The sequence below is a fragment of the Galeopterus variegatus genome, unplaced genomic scaffold (assembly GCF_000696425.1).
Source record: "Galeopterus variegatus unplaced genomic scaffold, G_variegatus-3.0.2 Scaffold1029, whole genome shotgun sequence".
Classification (NCBI taxonomy): domain Eukaryota; kingdom Metazoa; phylum Chordata; class Mammalia; order Dermoptera; family Cynocephalidae; genus Galeopterus; species Galeopterus variegatus.
In genome coordinates, this window is record NW_007727140.1 from 382,322 (window position 1) to 406,924 (window position 24,603).

A 24,603-nucleotide genomic window follows, 5' to 3' on the forward strand; every position below is an offset into this window, starting at 1 on the left:
TTGTATATGGGTTGTTAATTTTTCTCTGTTTTCTGATTGTATCATATTTTCATTTTGTTTTTATTTAGATACACAGAAGTAAAAACAAATGGAAATTTCATCTCAAGGATGGCATAATGAATCTTAATGGAAGAGATTATATATTTTCCAAAGCCATTGGAGATGCAGAATGGTGAAGAGTTCTTCTCTTTTATAAATAAAAGAAACTTTAATAACATTTAAAGTGGACAGTTTGAAACTTGGGACATATACCAACCAAAACTTCACTTCTGCATGTCAGAAAAGTGCAGTAGAAGCAAAGCTACTGGAACAAAGATAGACCTTGACAACATAGACACTACTTCTAACTGGCAAGCCATGGAACTGTAGCACCTGGGGTTGTACGGGTGGGAGGGTTGGGGTTTGTGTAGGGAAAACCATAATTGTCAACTTTAAATACAGGTACCTGCCACCAGTAATCAGCATGTAAAGCTTTGTCTATATTCCTTACTCCAACTTGGGTTCAATCGGAAGATACTTGTTGGAATGAAATGAAGAAACTTCCCTTTTGATAGATTAAACTGAAACTGCTTTATTGTATGTGGTTATATTTGGTAAAAGTTGCGTGTGAGCTTTTTACAAAAGGGTAAGAATTATGGTGTTGAATTTTAATTCACTTGTATAAGAAAATTTAAAACTCTCCTAATAGGTCTTAAATATTTTTACTTGCTGTTTTCCCTCAGTAATATATACCTCTTCCTTCCCCGCTTTATGAAACATCTATTTATAAGATGTAAAGGAAGTAATCAGTGACCAGTTTGGAGATATAATTTGATAGATTTTCATATTTACTAAATGTAATTTAAATACTTGGGTCTTGTCTGAGTTGAGTGGAATTAAAATGGCAATTTTAATTTCCTTACAGAAAAACTATATTTGTTTCTTTTAGTCCCACATCTTAAAAAGAAACCCCAAATTGGCTTTTCAGTAGTATGATTTTATTTCACAAAGGTACCATCTAGCATAAATTGTATACAGATGAATATATGAGTTTATGTAGATTTTGCCTGTTGGGCTCAAATGTGTGCTTATATATGTGTTAAAGCTAAACATTCAGATAATATTCTGTGCGTTTATTGAAGCTTAGGGCAGGTGGTGAGGACTTGGATTTTTATTAAACAATTTAGTAATTATAAAGGTTTCTTGTGTTTACTAGTAAAGAATTTAAAAAACCTATTGAACAAAGTTTTTAAAAGCAATTTTGTAATCTGAGGGGGAAATTGAGGGGTAGAGAGGGGTGGGCCACTAAGTACATATTTACCTCTCCTTGATTTGGTGGCCCTTCCAGGCATTGGTAATGTGGACATGGGCTCCAGTTTGCACATTGGGAAGAAAGCATAGAAATTTGACTTATATATTAAAGATAACATAAATTTAATATGTATATTAACAATGCATAGCTCTGTATTCTGTAAGGGGCTCTAAAGAACAATAATATAGCACTGCTATGTGTGAATTAGCTGCCTGGGAGAACTGCAGGAACCCTTGTCTTCACCTTTGTGTTCTGATAACTGATTTGACTTTTCATGGTTTTTGTCTTGACAAAATTCACATGTGTTTAAGTTACTTGTATATTGATTTTTTTTTAGTCTTCAATTTTTGTCTTCCTTTTATTTGCCTTTGTGTGTTTCCAGAAGTAACACATAAATACTTTAAAGTATATTACAAATTAGTAAGCTGTGAGCTATTATAGTGTTTTTTTCTTTCTTTCTTTTTTAACAAATCTTTGAACTTCTCAAAAAGGCTTATCTTTTTTTTTGCTTATTTCCCACCCCACTTACCAATTTGGTCTCTTTCACTTATGTTCTGAACTTTGGTGTAAATGGTGGTATCCAGCATGCTAGTAGTTAAGTTTTATTTAGATGCCATTACTGGTAATACAGTTTTTATTTTGACTATATTAATTTTTTTGAGGGGAAGCTTATTTGTTTACCCCACTACTCTCAAAGCACACATAGTTGTTATTATTACTATTATTAATAAGACTGGGAGAAGAGAAGGGAGGGAGTAAAATCACAGATGTCCTATTGTTCAGTTGTCCTTTGTTATAGTTGCTAGTAGGTTTATATTTACTCAATGAAGAAGTCAACGACCTGAACTACTACCTATAAAAGTTTAGCAGTGCTGCAGTGTTGCTTAAGTGAAACCCTTTGGCTATCTAGTAGTTCCTATGCTACTGAAACTTGGATTACTGTATGATATTCAGCTCCCATCTTGGGCCATCTATGTAGGCGAATGTTCATATTCATAGTAGTAGTGTATACTGGCCTGTTTTTATAACTTTATTTTCAAACATGAACAATTACTGCTTTCAGAGTGACTCTCTAGGGTTATTTTGAAGCAGGAAATAACCATTTGTATTTGCACCTGTATATTGCATATGGCATACATGGCAAATGCTTTTCTTTTACCTGTAAAAATTCTCAAAGCTGGCCCAGACAAAATTGCATACCAAATTGTGCTCTTATATATTATTGCATTGTGTTCCTTTTAATCAGATTGCATGTTTTAGTTTTATAGTGGCTTTTGCTATAAGAATGTCACTTGCTTATTTTTTATTGTACTTGAATTCTTAATCATGCTTTTAACATTGTATTTAAGAAATCATTTCATACTAGGTTTCATTAAAATGTCATTCCTCTGAAAAGGCAAGGGATTTTCACTTTCATAATTTTAAAATGAAAGTAGTATGTTTATCGAAAGGGGGAAAATAGTTCAGACTTGGTATTATGAAAGTAAGTAATGGTTTTAGAAGAGGATTTGTTTAGATTTGCACAGATGGTGATGGCACCTTTTACTTAAAAAAATTAACAGTGCTAAGGAAAACTTACACAAAATTACTAGATAAAGTGTGGAAATGTGTGCCTTTCAGTATACGAACTCTTGCTTGGTGGTCATTTGGATAATCAGACCAATTGAAATACCTGAGAGCACATTTAATTTTTGTGGTGTGCCACATATGGCTAAAACAACTCTTTATTGTGCAATTAGTTTTTAGAGTAAATTGTCTGTTATGAGGGGAATCTTTATATTGGGCTTTTATATATTTTTAAGTGTTTGCATTTCTTTCTGTTAATTAAATGCCATCGTAATTTCACATTTATACTGTTGCCTCTTTAAAATCAAAGCCACTCTGTTCTAGGATTATATCAAGATTTGAGCAGTGTGTTTAGTGATTAAAATGTGTTCTTGAAGAGCATAATAGATTCTGGTTTTAGAAAATAAGAACATAAAACTATAATAGCTTTTGTATAAAGATTTTCTTTTGCTATAGTGAAAATCAAGGATTTGGTTTTCTTTTCGTCCTGGCATTTATGGAGGAATTAGAAGTTATTTCCCTCGAAGAGTAATTTTTAATTATCTCATAGCAATAATGTCACCATAATTATCAGAGGGTAAATATGCCTTGTATAGGAAAACATATCATTCCTCTTGGGAGTTCCATTTATAACGTAGCATTTTTTTTTTCCACTTGAGAAAATTCCTATATTTTCAGATTATTTCATCTTGAACTTTTTTGAGCTTTTGTGCAATGTGATATTTTATTGATTCATCTTTGTACATTTTCATTTTATTTCATATGTCTGTATCCCATCTACCTGTCTGAATCAGTTATAGCAGATTTGAAAGTTGTTGGTTAAAAGACGGTTGCTTTATATGTTCCTCGTGGGTTTAAGGTAAATAGTTTCACATTTTAATTCTCCGTTACGCTATGGAAATTATTCTGGTTTATATTTTTCCCTTTTTAAGCCTGCCTTAGTCTATCTTTTGTCATTTTTTTATGGTTTAAGGAAGAGCACACCAAACTTAATATTTTTGCTTATTTTACAGAACAAAAGAAATGTTTTTCTCCTTTTTTAAGGGAAGAACTACATTGAATTAGTAACTATACTCTTTCAGTCAAATTTCCTTAAATCAGTTCAGTATGCATCGGGGCTACAATTCTGGGGAGGGGCTAATCCTTTTTGCTGTTCTGAGCTACTATTGTCAACTGCTGTTGTACATACTGTTATGTGTAAGGGCGTAAATATATTTATTATGTTTGTAAAATTCATTCTGTACAATTGCAGATCAAGGTTGCTCTTCTGTGATATATGGGATATTATGTTTTAAAGACCGTCTTGGAATACAATTAGAGAACTTAGTATTTTGATGCACTAAGATCTATTTTAAGTTTAATATTTTACCTTTGCAAAAACTTTAATTAAAGATGTTATTTAAAAAAAGTAATGTTGCTTGCTTTGCTTACTAGTGTATGACATTGTTATATATATAACTGAATAAAATTATACAGTTTAGAAAGGAGAATGCTTTACATTGTTAATAAGTTTCATTTGACAAACAAAAAGAAAGGGTAGCATTGAATTCTGTACCTTTTAGATAAGTAGGTTGGGATGTCAATCATAATTATTAAACTGTGTTACAGATTCTTAATAATAGTTTTTAAAAAGTTGTATCTTCCAAGCACACAGGAATTTAGGTTGAGCTAAATTCACACCAACAAAATGTAACTAAAAATTGCAATAGTTAACATATTAAATGAAAATTTCTATTCCAAAGCATAGATTACTTAGGATAAAACTATTCAAGAACGTTATTGTTTTCTTATTTCTCTGTTTAGCTAAACTTTCCCCTCTGCATTCAGAGTGTGTAAATAATTGTATATCAGGAGATTTGGATTGAGGTTTGTATTACATATTGAATATATTTTGTGTCATTTTAGAAGGCATTAAATAATGAGCAGGTAATTCAGTTTTATATTGATTCAACTCAGTCACTAAAAGAAAGCTTGCCTTTTGTAATTTTTTTATCCTTTTACAGACTACTTTATCTAGGAAACATGAAAATCATAATAAATCATAATAAAGATTTATTGCCAGCAAATTTTGTATTTTTGCCGTTTAATTCAAGCTCCTACACTATGATCTCAAGCTTTGTGACCTCAGTTTCTCCATCTATAAAATGACAATGATGTTTTGAGGATTAAATGAGGAATGTGTAAAGCTCTTAGAATAGTGCTTGGTGCACAGTAAGCACTCAGATGTCATAATCATTTCCTTAATTTCATAATTATTTCTATAAAATGACTAGTGGAGCTGAAAAAAATTTAATGGTCAAAAATAGCAGTAGAGGATGATCTGATTAAGGAGAACCAGTGTGAAAGAATTGGTTACAACCAAACAAATTAAACTTGGGAGGTTGAGTTGGTGAAGCAATGCATCTAGCTACAGCAGAAAATGCCAGACGAAAAGTGCGTGAAGAGGTATGGGAGAGGGATAATGAAACAATGGGAAGACTTTAAGCTATTTTTTCCCCTAAAAATCATTTTCTGAATCGTATGTCTAAAATAGGCTGAATTTTCCCAAAGCTACAACTATAATACAACTATAATATTTTAGAAATTATTTTCCCAAATATTAGTGGATTCTGCCTAACTCACTTGAGAAAAACAAGTTGTCAAGCGTTGACGCTCTAAGCACTTCCCTCTGATTCTGAAAAGCTGTCTTCTTTACTTTGAAGAGAGCCTGCTGGCTTTTCTGTGGAGTTGACAGAACTTCCACACTAAGGATGCCATTGGTAGGGTGGCAATGCTAGGCAGGCCAAGTAGGGCCAGGAAGACCAAGAAGTCCACCAGGTTAGCTTCAAGAGGTGAGGAGAATAAAGGTTTTTTAAAGCCGTGTACTTTCAACGAGATGCTTGAGGGACATTTGTTGTTTTGGTGTCAGTGTCAGAACACCCTTCCTATTTTGCTTCACACTAAACAGGATGGAGAGCAGTTGATACGTCTCTATGGAAGTAGAATGGCAGGTGAGGAATTGCCTGCCTCGTCATTCAGAAACGGACCAAAATCTCAGAGATAGTCTGATGCTTGCACTCAGGACTTTAAATTTTGAGAGCATGAAACGAAGTTACAGGATTGGTCGGAGGGCCTCTTATGCGCAGGTCTGGTGGTGTGATAGTGACCATCTGGTGCAAGGATGCCAGTGACAGTCTTATAAGCAGACTTTTGCTGGGGCAGGGCCTTGGTTTGCCTCTCCTTGCTTGATTCCTATCTGAGCCTGGTTTCCCAGCCTTCCTGTTGATTCTGCAAACTACCATTAAAATCATTTCCTTTTGTACTTAAAATAACCAGAGTCTGTTTCTGTCATTTGCAACCAAGAAACCTAATTATATGGCTCAGTTTATGTGGGAATGAGCCACCTCTAGTATTGAGTTGATGTGAAAAGCTTTATTAATCATGCAAATGAGTGCCTATTGTAAAGTTACATGTCTATATAGTGTGCATACACTTTCACATTTCTTTATTGGTAGGCTAGGGTAAACAAAGTTGGTTTTTAGCAAAACTCTGGAAACAATAAGGCATGTCTTAAAAATCATCTTCTTTCCCTTGCAGGGAGTCTTCCACCTTCACATTAGTCCCTTCTTCCCATTAGGTATTTATTTATTTATTTTTTTTTTAAATTTTCTTGTTATTTATTGGTATAATTAGTATTTTCTTTAATCCACAGCTTCTTTTTTTTTTTTTTTTTTTTTTTTTTTTTTAAATATACACTGTATATGATTATTATGGNATTTTTTTTTTATTTTTTTTAATTTTTTTTCGTTAAATTTTTATTTTGTCAATATACAATGTATATGATTATTATGGCCCATCACCGACACCTCCCTCCCTCCTCCCTCTCTCCCCTCCCCCCCAAGAATGTCCTTTCCGTTTGCTTGTTGTAACAACTTCATAAAAGTATAGTTGTTATATCTTCTTCCCCACCCCCGGTTTTTTTTTGTGTGTGTATGTGGGTGAATTAATTTGTTTATTTTTTAGCTCCCACCAATGAGTGAGAACATGTGGTATTTCTTTTTCTCTGCCTGACTCGTTTCACTCAATATTATTCTCTCAAGGTCCATCCATGTTGTTGCAAATGGCAGTATTTCATTCGTTTTTATAGCTGAGTAGTATTCCATTGTGTAGATATACCACATTTTCCGTATCCACTCATCCGATGATGGACATTTGGGCTGATTCCAGCTCTTGGCTATTGTGAAGAGTGCTGCAATGAACATTGGGAAACAGGTATACCTTCGACTTGATGTTTTCCATTCCTTTGGGTATATTCCCAGTAGTGGGATAGCTGGATCATATGGTAGATCTATCTTCAGCTGTTTGAGGAACCTCCAAACCATTTTCCATAGGGGTTGCACCATTTTGCATTCCCACCAACAATGTATGAGAGTTCCTTTTTCTCCGCAACCACGCCAGCATTTATCTTTCAGCGTCTTTTGGATTTTGGCCATCCTAACTGGGGTGAGATGGTATCTCAGTGTGGTTTTGATTTGCATTTCCCGGATGCTGAGTGATGTTGAGCATTTTTTCATATGACTGTTGGCCATTTGTATATCTTCTTTAGAGAAATGCCTGCTTAGCTCTTTTGCCCATTTTTTGATTGGGTTGCTTGTTTTTTTCTTGTAAAGTTGTTTGAGTTCTTTATATATTCTGGATATTAGTCCTTTGTCAGATGTGTATTTTGCAAATATTTTCTCCCACTCTGTTGGCTGTCTTTTAGCTCTGTTAATTGTTTCTTTAGCTGTGCAAAAGCTTTTTAGTTTGATATAGTCCCATTTGTTTATTTTTCCTTTGGTTGCCCGTGCTTTTGGGGTCATATTCATGAAGTCTGTGCCCAGCCCTATTTGCTGAAGGGTTTCTCCTATGTTTTCTTTAATAAGTTTTATTGTTTCGGTGTGTATATTTAAATCCTTGATCCATTTTGAGTTGATTTTAGTACATGGTGAGAGGTATGGGTCTAGTTTTTCTGTGCTTTTAGTATCATATCTAAGAACCTATCACCAAATCCAAGGTCATGAAGATTTACCCCATCTTTTCTTCTAAGACTTTTTAGCTCTTATATTCAGGTTGTTGATATGTTTTCAGTTCGTTTTTGTATACTGTATGAGATAGGAGCCCGACTTCTCTCATTTGCATGGAAAATCAAGTTGTCCTAACACTATTTGTTGAAAAGACTATTCTTTCACCATTGGTGTTGACAACCTGTCAAAAAAATCAATTGGCCATAGATATTTGGGTTTATTTCAAGATTCTCAATTCTATTTCATTGGTCTATATGTCTATTCTTAGGCCAGTACCACACTGTTTTGATTGCTGTATCTTTGTAGTAAGTTTTAAAGTCAGAAAGTGCAAGCCCTCCAACTTCGTTCTTCATTTTCAATATTGCTTTGGCTATTTGGGGCCCCTCACACATCCATACGAATCTGAGGATCTCCTTTTCCATTTCTGCAGAAAAATAAGAAGATGATGATGGCAACAGCAGCTGTTGGAATTTTGATAGAGATCACATTGAATCTGTAGATCACTTTGAAGACTATTATCATCTTAACAAGATTAAGTCTTCTAATCCATGAACACAAGATGTCTTTCCATTTATCCAGGTCTTCTTTAATTTCTTTCAGCAACGTTTTGTAATTTTCAGTATTCACACCTCTCATCTCTTTAGTTTATTCCTAGGTATTTATTCTTTTAGATGCTGTTGTAAATTGAATTATTAAATTTTCCTTTTCAGATAGTTAATAACTAGTGTGTATTAGTGCAGCTGATTTTATTGTTGATCTTATATCTTGCAACTTTGCTGAATTTGTTTAATAGCTTCAATAGTTTGTGTGTGTGTATTCTTTAGGATTTCCTATATATAAAATCAAGTCATCTGCGCAGAGATAGTTTTACTTCTTCCTTTCCAATTTAGATGTCTTTTATTTCTTCTTCTTGCCTAATTACTCTGGCTAGCACTTCCAGTACAATATTGAATAGTGTTTAAAAGCAGGCATCTTGTCTTGCTCCTGGTCTTAGTGGGAAGACTTTCGGTTTTTCACCATTTGAGTATAATGTTAGCTGTGGGTTTTTTCATAAATGGGTACTTTAAAAAGTTTATGGGAAGATTCATATTATCTTTCAATTCTATTTTTCCATGCACTTTTTGATGTACCCTTGTACATTCTCTTATTTTTGCATGCTTCATAATATTTTGTTGAAAACTGAACATTTTATTTTATTTTTTAAAGATGACCAGTAAGGGGATTTTAACCCTTGACTTGGTGTTGTCAGCACCACACTCTCCAAGTGAGCTAACCGGCCATCCCTATATAGGGATCCAAACCCACGGCCTTGGTGTTAGCACCACACTGTCCCAAGTGAGCCATGGGCGGCCCCTGAACATTTTAAATATTACAGCATAGTAACTCTGGAAATCAGATTTTCCCCCTTCCTCATGGTTTTGTTTTTGTTGTTGTTGCTTTCTGTGGGTAGTAGTTTAGTGACTCTCCTAAACTACTTTTGTAAAGGGCTGCATTCTTTCTCATGTGTGATCTCTGAAGTCTCTTTCCTTTAGTTTCTCATTACCTAGTATTTTGACAGAGATTTTCTTAAGTGCCTTGAATAAAAAAAAAAAAGAAGGAGGAAAGGAGAGAAGGAAGGGAAGGAGAAAGAAAAGAAGGGAAGGAGAGAGAAGGAAAGGAGGGAAAGGAAGAAAAATAAAGAAAAAAGAGAAAGACAAGAGAAGAAAAAGAGAAAAACTCTCCTAGTCTTTTCAGATCAGCTCTGTGTTGTGGCGCTCATTTAATGCTTAGCCAGGACATTTAAAACCTTAGCCTCCACTTCCTGCTTGTGCTGAGCCTAAAAATCAGCTAGAGGTAAAACCTTGGGATCTTCTCAGGTCTTCTCTAAGCATCTGTTCTGCCCTAGGCATGCGTGGCTTTCCAAATTCTTCTGTATACAAGGGAGCTTCTCAGTACCCTAATTTTCCAAAGAATCTCTCTTCCAGGCATTTTCTCCCAGGATTTCAGCATGCCTACTGTTTGCCCAAACTGTTATATATTTTTTTGCCCCAAGCAGCAATAAGTTGTTGGTGTGTCTTTCAATTTGTAAGAAATGCCCTCTGCATACCTACTTTTCTACCCTAAGAAAGTTCCACATTAGGTGAAATGGAGGCAATCACCTTCCATCAGTCCTTCAAGCAACCATCAGGTCAAAACAGACAAACAAAATTTTTTAAGAACAAGGTCTTCTCTGCTGCCTCTGGAACTAGGGGCCTGGGTCCCCATTGTGAATGTGGACTGCTGTCTTCTGGACCTTCATCATGCTGGGAAGGGGGGCTGGGACACAGACAAATAGAAATGCCACAAAGCTTTCCTACCTTTTTAAAGTTGGCTCTTTTTTGATTCAGTGTTCACATGGTTGCTGTAAATCTTTGGCTATTTTCCAGAATTATGGCAGTTTTTGCTCTCTTTTTAAATTGTTTCTGTGGACAGATGAACCATGGAGCTACCTACTCTGCCATTTTCACTGACATCACTCCTCTCATTTTTGGAGTATAGATCTTCTAGATGTAGAATTCTTGGTTGACAGTCTTTTCTTTCCGGCACTTTCAAAATATGATATACCACTGCCTTTTGACTGTCATGGTTTCTAGTGAGAAATCAGCTGTTGATCTCAATGAGGATCACTTTTATGCGATGAGTTGCTTTTCTGATTGTGCTCTCAAATTCTCTTTGTCTTTGTCTTTCAACAGTTTGATTAACAGGTCCAGGTATAGATCTCCAAGTTTATCCTACTTGGAGTTCATCTTCTTGGATGTGGAAATTAATGTCTTTCACCAAATTTGGGAAGTTTCTGGCAATTATTTCTCACACTTTTTTTTTTTTTTTTTTGTCCTTTATCTCCTCTCTTTCTGGGACTCCTATTAACTGCATGTATATATGTGTGATGGTGTCTCACAGCTCTCTTTTTATTTCTATTCATTCTTTTATCTTTCTGTTCCACAGACTGGAGAATCTCAATCAACCTATCTTCCTATTCATCAATTCTTTCTTCCACCAGCTCAAACCTGCTGTTGAGTTCCTCTAGTAATCTTTCATTCCAATTATTGTACTTTTCAGCTACATAATTTCTATTTGGCTCTTTTTAAATCATTTCTATCTCTTTATTTATATTCTCTATTTGGTGAGACATTGTTCTCACTCTTTCCTTTTGTTCTTTAGATATGATTTTATTTAGTTCTTTGAAATATTTATGATAGCTGTTTTAAAGTCATGTAGTAAGTCCAACAAATGGGCTTTCTCAAAGATGGTTTTTATTGATTGCTTTTCTTATTGTGTATGGGCCATACACTCTTGTTTCTTTGCATGTCTTGTGATTTTTGTTGTTGTTGTTGAAAACTGGACATTTTAGGGCCGGCCCGGTGGCGCACTGCTACAGTGCGCCACTTGGGAATGCGGTGGCGCTCCCGCCGAGGGTTCGGATCCCACATACAGACCGGTTCCCACTCACTGGCTGAGTGAGGTGCAGGTGCAACACCGAGGGTTGCGATCCCGTTGCCGGTCCCGGTCCAGTACGGGCGCGACACTGAGGGTTGCGATCCATTGCCAGACACGAAAAAAGACAAAAAGGAAAAAAAAAAAAAAACTGGACATTTTAAATAATATAATGTTGCAACTCTGAAAATCAGATCTTCCCCTGTCCCCAGGGTTTGTTATTGTTGCTATTCTTTTTTCTTTCTTTCTCTCTTTTTTTTTTCCTTTTTTGAGTAACTTTCCTAAACTTTAATTCTGTAAGTCTATCTTCTTTGTCATATGTAGCCACCAAAGTCTCTGCTCAATTAACTTAATGACCTACTAATGATTAAACAGATATTTCCTTAAATTCCTGGAACCAGTAAGTCTTCCAGCCTTTACCAAGAGGCTCTGTGTATCAGAGGGTGTATTCAATGCCCCAACAATTTACCACTCTGCCTTAGCCTTCATTTCCTGCTTGCAAAGAGCCTCAAGGTTATCCAGAATTGAGAGATCAGGGTCTTCTCAGATCTTTCCTTGTACCTTCATTGGGGTTCTCAAGAGTGTTAATAGTTTATCACAGTTTCATAGTTAACCAGGGGATTTCACACATGTTATTTTCAACTGCCTCACAGCCACCCTGTAAGGTATATAATAATAACATTTTACAAATGTTGCAGCTAAACCACAGAGAGCTCAAGTAACTTGCTCAAATTCTTACAGCTAGTAATAAGGAAGCAGAGCTGAGGCTCCAACCCAGATCTGTATGACCTCATCCTTTCCACAGCACAGAGCTTCCCCTACGGTTGCAAACTAGGGTTCCTGCAGGACACATGCTTAATGACCCTTATGGCCTCTCAAGGGCAATAAGAGGATTCATGTTCCTCAGTTCATCCCTTTTCCTGGCCCCTATCAAATCCTATATTTAACATGATGTTCTACAATCCATGGCCAAACTCTGTGGAATGGTGGTATGGAATTCACCACATCAACATGTTCACAGAAGTGACACCAAGTGGACCCTGCACATTTTAAGCATTATCTGGGGTACTCCACCACCTCCACAGCCCCGACGCCACACTATGTTGATGCTAAACCTTTTCATCACCAAGAAGGAAAGTTGTTATCTGCCCTAAATGATAAGAGTATATTTTTAACCTTTTTATTGTAAAATAAAACATACATATAAAGCCACATGAACAAATATGTAGCCAGATGAGTTAATACAAGGCTAACATCTCTGTAACTACCACCTAGGTCAAGAAGTAGAACTTTGCCAACTATCCCAGAAGCCCTTTCGTGTGCCCCTTCCCAATCACAACTCCCTCCCTCCACCCAAAATTAACTACTATCCAGATTTTTATAGTGATCACTTCCTTGCATTTCTTTATCTATAAAGAACCCATGTTCTTTATCTATAAAAACCTTCTTATCTTTTTATCTATAAAAACTCATGTACACATCCCTAGAACTAATAATATAGTCTTGCCATTTTATTAAACTTCTTAAAATTTGGTATATCTTTTTTCTTTCCTTGCAATTTATCTTTTAAAGAATCCAGGTAATTCAACTTACAGAATTTTCCAGTCTGGATTTTGCTGATTGCACAGTCATAGTGCAGCTCAGCATGATCCTCTGCCTTCCATACTCCTGACAGCTAGATCCAAAGGCTTGATCAGATTCAGGTTTGATCTCTTTGGCAAGATTATAGATGCTGATCTTTCACAGGAGGTATATAATGTCTGGTTGTCTCTCTTTTTATGATGGTGGCAACCACTGATGCTCAATGCTTAGATCCATTACTTCACTGTGGGTTGAAGAACGGTGATATCTACCATTTCTTTTTTAACTGGGACACTTCCATAAAGATATGTTTTCCTCACCCATTATGTGGTCACACAGTATTACCATTCATGTAAGAAAAGTTAGTAATGTTTGATTCTTTCCCTTAATTTAGTAGCTTTCAAGATGAAGGATTAGTTTCTTATCACCCTCCACAGTGGCCAATTAGTTTATTTGGCATCATTATACTTCATAGATTATTTGATGAGTTTCAATCACTGGTCATTATTCTCCTTATTGAAGCTCAAGTTGCTCCATCTTTGGCCAGCAGGAGCCCCTTTAGGTTGTCTCCTGAGTCCTTTTGACATGATCCCAGCAGTCTTCAGTAGCTTTCTTGCTATGTATGTAACAAGATATTCCTGGCTTATCTGATATATTTCCTGCCCTAGACCTGGAATCAGTTATTTTTCTAAGAAGCCCTGGTTTCTTTTAGTGAGAAAAGATATTGGGGTACTGAGGATGTATAATTGCTGAGTTGTTCAATGTTCTGGGCCTTAGAAAGGATAAAGATAAAATACCTCAGTAGTTTATGCTGATACTTCCAATTCAAACGCAGAACCACAGGGCTTTTATCTCCTTTCTTCCATGAGTATCGTGGTTCTCAAGAACACAGAGGATGATAGAAATAAACTGTCCCATAGTTACTCATTTTCTCTCTCCTGTGTTACATACACAACGGTCTCATAATAACAGTACTAGTAGTATGTCCACTAAGTTGATTGCTGAAAATGGTTTTTTGGTTCTGTTTTGTTTTGTTTTTGCATTGGATCTTCTCATCATTCCCCATTTTTTAGTTATACCACGTCTTCATTGTCAGAGGATATATATTCATTACATGTCATAGTCTCTCCCTGTTAAACCACAATTAGTATTAGTTCTACAAATAACTAAATATTTAATTCTCAACACCAGTCCTAACGTTGATCCTTCTCTAGTCCTTTTGGTTGGTTGAAACTTATTCTTCAGTAGATTCCTGAAGAAGAGCTCATGGGAACAATATTCTTCAAGTTTTGAGTGTCAGTGGCTGTTTGCACCCTTTATACTTGAAAACCAGTTTTGCTGATTTAAAATCCTTGATTTACGTTTTCTTCACTAAAGTATCTTAAATACAAGCATGTTACTGTATTTTCTTCTGGCATAAAGCATTACCAGAGTGAGGTCTGATGATAATTAACTTTCTTCTTACAAGCCACATTACCTAGATGCCTACAGTTTCCTCCATCCCTCTTTAAAGTCCAATAATTTTACTAGAGTATGTTTTGATGTTTGATTTAACTCCATATTCTCAGGTATGCAATGTGTACTCTTTGAACATATAGTTTCAAATTTTTCATTTCAGTTAACTTTTCTTGGATCATAGATTTTAGTGTTTGTTCTGTTCCTTTGCTTTGCTCTTGCTTTGTTTCAAATTTAGGGGCTCCTGTTATACCAGATCTTCTCACCCATCTTCAATGTTCATCACTTTCTCCAGAATCCTTTGCATCTCTTTATTTCTTACTGATTTTTAAACTTTTCCTCCATTTAATCCTTTATTTCTCTTAAGCTATTATCTGTTGTATTTAATTATTCTTGGTCTAGTTTTCATTTTTTAAATGATTTTTCTCTTATTTCTAATTCTTTTGTGAGTTTTGTCACTTCACTTCTGTTCTTTCCTATCTTGTACCATTTTTTTTTAACCTGTACCTTGTTTTAAAATTGTACGTTACAGTTTTTCTCTGTTTTGTGGACACGTCTTTGTGGTGGGCTTTCCTTATCTATTGGGATATTTTCTCCACTTTTTTTTTTTTCTTATAGTAATTTTGTATAGGATTTTGCTTCAATTCTTTCTACTGCATTTTATGTGAAATTAGTTTTCCTGAACTTTTAGAAGCTGTCATTCTGACTTCACTGAGCTCTCGCTTGTGTTTTTGTGTTGTGTTTAAAAATGTGGTAGCTTGACTTTTGAGGTTTCCAAGTTCTGTTCCCTTCCTCCACTTTTATCTGGACCTTCCCTTTCTTCATCTCAATGTCTCAAATCTCAATTTTTATTCCACTTCCAATATTTCTCCTAAGTGTGGGTCCCTGTCTTTGAAGAGAGCCCTGGTTGGTGAAAGCACAGAGTCTAGGCTGCTCTAGCCCCTTCAGAAATTATGAGGAACGTCTTGCACTCACCTGGTATTGGATTAGGCAACACCCTTCTTGACTTCAGCTGCTGCCGCACATCAGCCCATCACACTTTCTAATGAATACTTACGGGCTTCCCTCTGCTCCCTCTCCAACAGAGTCTGATGTCATGCACTTCTTGTGGCTTTTAGTAAGAAAATTTCGTTAACTAGTTTTGTTGTAAATGCTACCCATGCGTTTTTGGTTTTGCTATCTAGTTGCTTTGTTTTAAGAGGGGATTCAGGGAGATTTAAAAATCACGTCACTTGCCGGCCCGTGGCTCACTCGGGAGAGTGTGATGTTGATAAAAATCACGTCACCACTACTGTTCCTGCCACCATCTTACCAGATTGTAAAGTATATTTTAAAGGTCTTTAAAATTTTTTCTACAGAGAATTCCTTAAAACGAAATGCCTTAAAGATCTTACAACATTCGCAGAAATAAAACAAGTAAAAGATGAAAAGCAGAAAACGGACCCGTCTGCTTACCTCATAAAGTCTGAACAAGCGATATCTTATTTTATAATCGGTCCACAGGACTATAAAACAGGCATTCATTGAGACAGTGCTAATCATAATTATCTGAAACAGATGACTCGTAATGACTCTTTTTACAAATGACTGAAACTGCTCATCTTTTCTCCTGTCAAAAAGTTGAATAAGAGGTACAGTTATCATACAACAGAGCTAGATCCTCACACAATGCATGCCTTTTTGTGCGGAGAAGGGTCTTTCTCCCTTTTGTGAGTATAAATTTATATATACTTTTTTTTTTTGACCAGTAAGGGGATCGCAACCCTCGGCATGGTGTCATCCGCACCACGCTCAGCCAGTGAGCGCACCGGCCATCCCTATATAGGATCCGAACCCACGGACTCAGCGCTACCAGCACCACACTCTCCCGAGTGAGCCACGGGGCCGGCCCAAAATTTATATATACTTTTAAACAGCAATGACATGCTGAATAAATGACCACTGAAATATATATGATGATCATCAGTGGACTGTCCCCACTTAGTTACTCAGATCCCTCTTCTGGACCTCTGAAAAAGAATGGTCACTATGTCTTCTCCAGCAGAACAAAGCATCATCTTCATTTACTCATTCAACAAATTTTTATTGATTGGCTACCACATGCCAGGCAATACAGTAGGCACAGGGGATACAATGTGAGCAAGATTAAATATTTACAAGTAAATGTTAAAATAAACAAACGATTTCATATAAATGGAATCATATAAAAAAAAAACCCAAACCTAAATATTGTCAGTCTAGTAGGAAAAACTGTAATAATCAAATAACCACCCAAATTAAATGATAAGTACAAATCAATAATAACAAACTGAATATCACATGAAAAAATGGGCAAACAGTCAACTCATGAGAAAAATACAAATGGCCAATAAACTTCCCTCAAAATGTTCCGTAGCAATACTAATCAGGGAGATGCAAAGTAAAACCATTACTTTTGCTTATAAAATTAGCAAAGACTTAAACATGAGATATATTTAATGCTGGCAAGAGTATAGTGCGATAAGGCGTTCTCACAAACAGCCAGAGGAATGCACACTGACCAACTTTTCTGAAAAGCCTGAGAACTGTTCACATCCTCTGACCCAAGGAATCTATCCCAAGAGAAAACAACCTGAAATGCAGATAGTGAGTTTGGCTAAATATGTATCCCAATATTACTTATAATACTGAGAACCTGGAAACAATTTAAAAGTCTAAAAAAGAGGACTGGTTTAGCAAATTATGGCATATCCATCTCATGAAATACAGACACTAAAATATATCTATGCATTTTTCATGATTAAGAAAAATGTTTATGATCCACTGGATAGCAAAACACAAAAGCAAAACAAGATATAAAATTCTCTGCTCAAAATTAGCTCGGTTGCACAAAAATGGGTAGAAAAAACTCAGCAGGAAATTTGCCAAAATGTTAATAGCAGCTGTCTATGAATGGTAAGATTATAGGTGACTCTTTCTTGTTTATATTTATCTGTGCTTTGCAATTTTTCTCAAAGAGTATGTATTACTTTTTGCCTATTACATGTAACAAATGAACACATTCTCATTACAGTAAAACAATACAGAATGTATTTTATAATCCATAAGAACTGATTTGAGATAGGGTCTATCACCAAAAAAAGCCTTCAAACTATGTCACACAGTGGCTGGTAGAAAAGGACAACACAGACAAACTAGGCATTCAGTCTACAGATGAAGTAACAGTGTGCCAACCTCAATAATCAGAGAAACCAGAATGTCAAGGACATGCACCTCAGCCTGGGAAGCAGATGAGTGTCTGTGCGACGAGGCTAAGAGAACACTGGCACCCCACCCCACACTGCCATTTGCATGTTTCTTAAGCAATGGAGATAGAGAATATTTACTTAAATTTCTTGAATTTCTCATAGAATGCCACCGATGCAGAATCAAGCAGTGAGCTAGACATGGTTCTCATGCGGTTCTTGTGAAAGAGTTGAGACATTTTCCAAATTTTCTATTTTTATTCCTTCCTTTTACCATCCAACAGAAAATCGCTGCTTAGGGATTTCCTCAGTGTCTGGATTCCGAGAGGCAGCAGAGAAGGGTCCATGAAGAGAATCCTTGCTTTGTGAGGTCACTCACGGGCATTCCAGTACATCACTAGCCTGCAGGCCCATCAGGAGGGAGCTCCCTAGTGGGTCTATCCACGGATCCTCTCTTCCCAAGGAGACTGTGAGTGCCTAGATCAGCAAGAGTTATTATGAGCAGCCAGCAATGGTGAGGCTCTCGGCTAAAGCTGGAGACGCTACAGATAGGCCAGACAAAGGCCCTCCCTTCTCAAGAAGTGCTTCCACCTGATAGACAAAGGTCCTTTAAAATCTGTTAGAAAAAGTTAAGGGTCATATAAGAGGGAAAAGCAAAGTTCTCTGGGGTTATAAGAGTGAGAGTGTACACGCAGGGCACAGCACTGAAAACACTTTGAAGGACAAGGAAGGATTTTCATAGGTTTGGGGCCAGAACAAACGGGAGAAGCAGAGAAGGTAACATATGCCCTGTGTTGGCTAATTGGGGGCATGGAATCTGCACATATGAACAACCCAAGTATCCCCTGATAAGCCCGTGGGGTACAAACGTTTTAAATACAAGAGCATCACACATTGTACATAACTACTGAAAATCAACTTTGTATCCCACATGGATGTATAATAAACTATCTTTAAACATTTTTTTAAAAAAACAGCAGTATGGACTTTTGCTCTGCTCAACTCTCAGGACTAATAGATTCTCCTCACACTCCTTTCCTTCTCCTAACTCCTTTGGCTTTTGAGGCCAATCAAGACAGAGGGATCTGGGCAGCCCTGTGTTGGATTATATGTTTAGTGGTTAAATTGGCCTGTTTCCTGGAAACAAACCTAAGTTCTTGGGCCATAAGGAGGTAAACACCCACTACCTCTGCTGTCCCGTGTATTCTAAACGAGTGTATATGACCATTCTTGGTACAAAAATATTCTTGTAGGCAAGACTATTTGGACTGGGAAATAACATCTTATTTACTCATTTTCTCCATTTAAAATAAAATCATCAACAGCAAAACTTTAAGAATCACTTTGATTAATGTCCCCAAGATTCGAACTTTAGCCCCATCTTCTCCCTCCACACTCTCCCCTCGGAATCAACTCCTCCTTTAACTCCCACTGCCTCCTTTGGTCATAGGGCCCCCTAATGCCTCTGAGGCTCCCACCTTCCCCAGAGTGGCCTCCTGGAGCGGCTGCTCCCGTTCTCCATCTCTGTTTCCACCTGCGCCAATACATCCATGTGCCCAATCCCCTGGGGCCCATAGAAGGCCCCGAGTGTGTATATCCTATGTGAGTATCCAATGGATGACACCACAGATCCCTATGTTCCCTCAAGTAGCTGGGCATAGCAGGATTTCATTTCCAAGAACTCCACCGGTACACTTCTGAGCTTTCTCTCCTTAAGCACCAAAGCACACTCTGGGGAAAAAACAGAGAGGAGATTTAAAATATAAAGAATTCTCTCACGATGCTTAGAGGGGTGAGCAAAGATACCCAGCTGCAAGCAGCAGAGAAGAGCCCAGTTGTCCTTAGTGTACTACTACATCAGCACAGCCAACCACAGCTGAGTAGAAAGCAACAGGAAATCAGAGGTGACCGGATTATCCAGGGCCTAATGAAATCATCCATAATTTTTTGTGGATATGTGAACAGGACGGATATCCTGAGATGAGATGACAAAGGGCCACCTCTTCTGCCCTTTCAGCAAGCAACTCACACTCTGCCCAACTTGGGCACCCTATCCCAACTGTGCACAGCTGGGGAAAGTCAGCTCTCAGCAGCTATGGCAGCTTGGCGACTCGGCTCTTCTGGCCAGTCATTCCTTCATTAGTTCCAAGTAACTGGCATTGAAACACGAAACACATATTATAGCCAAATCCTATTATATCTCCTGATGTTTTGCAGGAAATTTTACAAAACTGAAAGTTACAACTACAGTAGTACATAATACGAGGGGTCTTCAAAACATTCATGGAAGGATTCACTTATCTTTCCATACTATTTTCCCACAAACTTTTTGAAGTATCCTCGATTTGTAAATGCCAGAAAGTAAATAGACTGCTCCATACTAACATTAGTAGTTCAATACATTGATGGAGGTGAGGCTTGTGTTCAAATACAACATACATGCTGCTGCTTTTCGTCTACAGCAAAAACATAGAGCCATGCTTATTCTATTTATCCTAAGATTTCCTAAATCCAAACAATATCAGAAAGTAACCATTACTGTCATAACTTTCATTAACTTCATTTTCGAAAAGGACACTGTCAAACATACTGGTTTGATATCTTTGGAGGTCATGCAAGGGGTCATAGGTCATGTGTTTAACTCCTCTCTACTCCAGTGATCATTCAGAAAGAAAACGGAGAGAAACCAAAATTTACCACATCAGAGAAACCACTGTCATCACGCAAAGATTTGGAACAGATGGGAACTTAGGGGCCTCCAACTTTGACAATGTCTCTTTTAAATTGAAATGTCAGTTACTTGCAGAAGTCTGGGGATTCATTCTGTCAGAATTTATCACAAGGAGTATTTGAATAGACTTCTGATATGGAGACTTTGATTCTATGTAGTAAAGTTTGTGAGTTCCAGCAGAGGCAATGCCTCTTAACATGGACCTTATGTCAAACTCTCGTGTAGATGCTAATTAGTAACTACACTCCCAGGTCTTCACCATTGTAATATTGAGCCACAGCCTGCTTTCTCTGCTGTGCTATGTGTGGTATATGTTAATCCAGCCACCAAGGTTAGCCTTTCAGATTGACACTCAAAACAGGGGTAAGGGCTTCCATTCACGGTACAGTGAACAAGGTAAATGATACCACAAGGGAGAAACAAACAGATCCAGAAGGTAGAATATTCTATAGCACAACTGACCCAGTTTTTACAATAAGTCAATTACATGGAGAAAAGGGGGGCGGAAGGGGAGCTCTAGATTAAGAGATAAAAGAGACAAAACAACCAGATGTGATGAGTGGAACTTCGTATGGATCCTGATTAGAACAAAATTACTGTCCAAAGACATTCTTGACCTTCAGGCAATTTGACTTTGCCTGGGTATTAGGTGGAACCAAGTAGTCATGATTTATTTTGTTAAGGATGATAATGGCATTGTGGTTTATACAAGAAAATAACCATATTTTTTAGAGATGCTTACTGAAGGATGTAGGGGTAAAATAACATGCTATCTGGGATTTGCTTTTAAATACTTTAGCAAAGAAAAAGGAAACGGTGGGATTATTTGAAGCAACTGGGGCAAAATCTTGGTAACTGTTGTATCTGGGTGATCAGTACATAAAGGTTCAATGTACTATTCATCTACCTTTGAATATGTTTAAAATTTTTCATGTTTAAAAAATTGATGTAAAAAAATTGAAACACTGAACTAAAAATCTTTGGTAATAAAATGTATAAAAGTTCCAAATCTATAACAAAGATTTTATAGAAAACATATAGCTTTGCCTTTTCCTTTGAAAACATTCTAAGAAATTTAAGTTCTAGTGTTAAGGCTCTGGATTCCGCCATCAACCCTAGAGCCAGGGGTGGCCTTTCTCTCTCTTCCCCTCCCTGAACACTCTGTGCCCACAGGGCAGACCGACCATACCTGCCTCTCCCAGGCCAACCGAACCAGCCAGGAGCTGGCTTCAGAGAGCTCAGCCTCCTTGTAACATTCCCATATGGTTTCTCAGGTTTGGAGCAAGGGTAGGACGGAGAAAGGAAGGTTTGCTGGTTGTAACACAGTGATTTTCTAGCCTCTAAACTAAGGTGAGTTACAAAGTTGATCCCTGTTCAATACTACCACTATGCTTTGAGGGACTAACACATGCTCCTTGAATGGATATATATGTTCTTTTAATCTGTATCATAATCTCATTAGTAAGCACATTCCTGAGTTCCTTCATAGAAGACTGTTAGTGCAATTTTTCAATAAAAGATTGCTTGATACTACTTTTTACTCCTGTCACAGACACATGGAGGAAGTAGAGCTCATTACTGGCCCAAGTAAGCTTCTAGCTCAGTGGCTTAGACCCTCAGTTCGGGGGTCACAACATGAAAATGATGAAAAAAAATGACTCTCAATTCCTCCTTAACTCAGCAAGTCAACTAATGACCTGTGAGTTGGCTACTGGGACAGTGAATCCATGTATTGCCACACCTTGCTAGAAGCCATGGACGAGACACTTGTCCTCTCTATCAACTCCCTGTCTGAAAAGTAAAGATAAAACACATCAAGACAGCTCACCCTATTTTTGCGACTTTTGTGATCTAATTAATGACTTAAGTAGTAACAGAAGTTAAAATTCAAATAAACTTTATCTTCAAAAGAATTGCTATCTAAAGTTAAAACCCATTATCTGCAGAGTTCATACTCCTTTTTCCACCTTACAACTATTCTCCAACACAATGCATTTGCAAAGTCACCATAATTGCTTGAATTTCTGAGTTACAAAATGTGTGAATATTCCCCAGTCCCAATTTCTGGTGTTTAAGAATGCCATTTCTCCTTTCAAATATTATTCATATAATTATGTTGGTTGGTTTATCTTTTGTATATGATTAGATATAATGAAAAATACTTCAGGCTCAAGTTTAAGTCATTTTGTATTTAAGTACTGATTTTTACAAAATGCAGTTTGTAAAGGTGAACTAAATTTACAACTTAATTTGTTCATATAAATTGCCTTAAAAATACATTTTGGCTAAGACGTGCACAGGATCTTATATGCATTTTGGAAGAAATCACACAGAAGCAGCTGCTTTGTCAATAAACTTGGCCAATTTCACATCTCTTTTGGTTAGTCCACCACAGTCATGAGAGGTGAGAGTTATCTGGACCTAAGAAAGAAAAAAGCAGTTTTTAAAACCCTGAGCTACAATTCATGGTATTCTCCTTTGGTGATTCAGAAATCAACTTAGTATTCAAAATTCAATATTATTCATATATGAAAATTAGGGGGATTAAATGATTTAGCAAATACTCCACTATAAGCAAAGCACTTCCAAAACCCAGTGAACTCCAGGGGCACAGTCTGCACCAGGCCAGACCCAGCAGCCACCCAGGGACAAAACACTTCTCTCATATGAAGAGGCAATTCAGCTGGCAGAATCTCAAATCTAGTTTCTTGGAAAAAAAAAAAAGAGAGAGAGAGACTGAGGTTCCATTTTAACTCCCATTACTTTAATTACATTGACTATTTTCAAGCCACTGAGAAAAACCAAGCTATCAAATATAATATCTTAGCAGGGGTGTTAAAAAAGCACATTTGCAAATTGGGGAAGTGGGGGAGGAACATACTGTTGATTCCTGAAAAAACTGGTTAAAAAATATGGGCAAAGAGAGGCAAGTAGGAAAGAAAATTTATCCTGGTGCCAGAGTACTTTGAATTATTCCAATAAATCACAAGAGTATTTTTCAAAGAAGACTTTCAAAGAGAAAATAAAACCACACAGAAATATGAATGTGACATTCCAAATGGCATGACCATAAAGGAAAGGACACTTTTAGAGGGACATGATTCTTCTCACTGTGCCCCCTTAAAACTCTTTAATCTGTCCTTGGTCTTAAGTTAAAAGGTTGGTCCCCACTGAAGATACAGATTTTAATACCAGTATTTAAAACACAGTTCTTAAGCAAATTTATTTCAATTATAAAGCCATATTGATCTTATTTGCTACCATTTCTTTCAGTAATTTACCTTAAGTTTAAAAATGTATCTGCATGGCTGATATTCAAGTTTAACTCAGGAGCCTAATTTGGCCCAACTTTCTCATATTAGTTTCAGTAGAAGACAAGCACAAAAAAAAAAAATTCACTGTTCTTATGAGCAGACTTGAAAATTTGTAACTAATTTGCAATAATATACAGGGATTCTGAGAGAAAGGATATAAGAATACTTTCTTAAGCACAGTGACATTAAGCTGCACAAAATGACCAGGAAGAAAGAAGTTTCTTAAACTCCATAATTAAGGTGATCCCAAAAGAAGGCAGTTTAGTTACCTTGTTGTACACATTGAACCATTCTGGGTGATGATTCATCTTCTCTGCTTGTAAAGCAATTCGGGACATAAAGCCAAATGCCTGTATAAGATGAAATCCGGAGTAATTACTGACATTGTCCTACACCATGTTCCTGAGAGAGACACTACAGCAATCCAACCAGATAAAGACATGCTAGGATCCTTAGGGAAGCCTGGAGGAATCAAATATGAAAGGATTGTTCTCTGCAGGCCTGGGGTAGTGTTGTAGGAGGACTGTGACCTGCTGCTCGATGGGGAAAAAGAATCAGGCTCGAATAAACAATCCAGGAAATTGGTCTCACCCAGTGACCTGTGTGGACTATTTAATTGTCCTCAGGACAAGACTCTCCAAAGTAGCACAGGAATAATTTCCCTTTAACCCAGTGCCCTGGGTCTCACTACCTGGCCCCAAATCTTAGGAGCCACTTTTCTTGCAGCCCTGATCCTGTTGTTTTTAGTGATTGGGTTCCTCACTAAGGTATTGACCACAAGACTATGGAAAAAGGTCGTCTGAGTGTGTCATAAGCAAAAGCACTAGCAGAAATGAACAACTTCCTCGCCTCCCAGGGAGGACAGGAGGGAATGAAAGACTATTTTCATTGGCATCTAGAGTGAGACACAAAAGACTGGCTTGCCTGCTCGGGGTCTTCTTGCTAC

At 37.0% G+C, this 24,603-nt stretch overlaps 2 protein-coding genes across 6 annotated transcripts in view; one reads left to right on the top strand and one right to left on the bottom strand.

The window, feature by feature from the left end:
• Positions 1-1,782, top strand: part of GTF2A1 (general transcription factor IIA, 1, 19/37kDa) — a 42,249-nt gene extending 40,467 nt beyond the window's left edge. For both annotated transcript variants that reach the window (XM_008574297.1, XM_008574298.1), the window contains exon 8: positions 69-1,782. In XM_008574297.1, the coding sequence (XP_008572519.1) occupies positions 69-176 (108 nt within the window). In that variant the 3' untranslated portion in view covers positions 177-1,782. The remainder of the gene's footprint in view (positions 1-68) is intronic.
• A 20,827-nt stretch (positions 1,783-22,609) lies between these two features.
• LOC103591786 (pterin-4-alpha-carbinolamine dehydratase 2) overlaps positions 22,610-24,603 on the bottom strand; it is a 22,989-nt gene continuing 20,995 nt past the window's right edge. For 3 of the 4 annotated variants that reach the window (XM_008574299.1, XM_008574302.1, XM_008574301.1), the window contains exons 2-3: positions 23,927-24,007; positions 22,610-22,764 (exon numbers count right to left, since the gene is read on the bottom strand). In XM_008574299.1, coding sequence (XP_008572521.1) covers positions 22,669-22,764; positions 23,927-24,007 — 177 coding nt within the window. In that variant the 3' untranslated portion in view covers positions 22,610-22,668. Of the gene's footprint in view, positions 22,765-23,926; positions 24,008-24,581; positions 24,598-24,603 lie in introns of those variants that run through there. The other variant, XM_008574300.1, reaches the window with a different exon arrangement.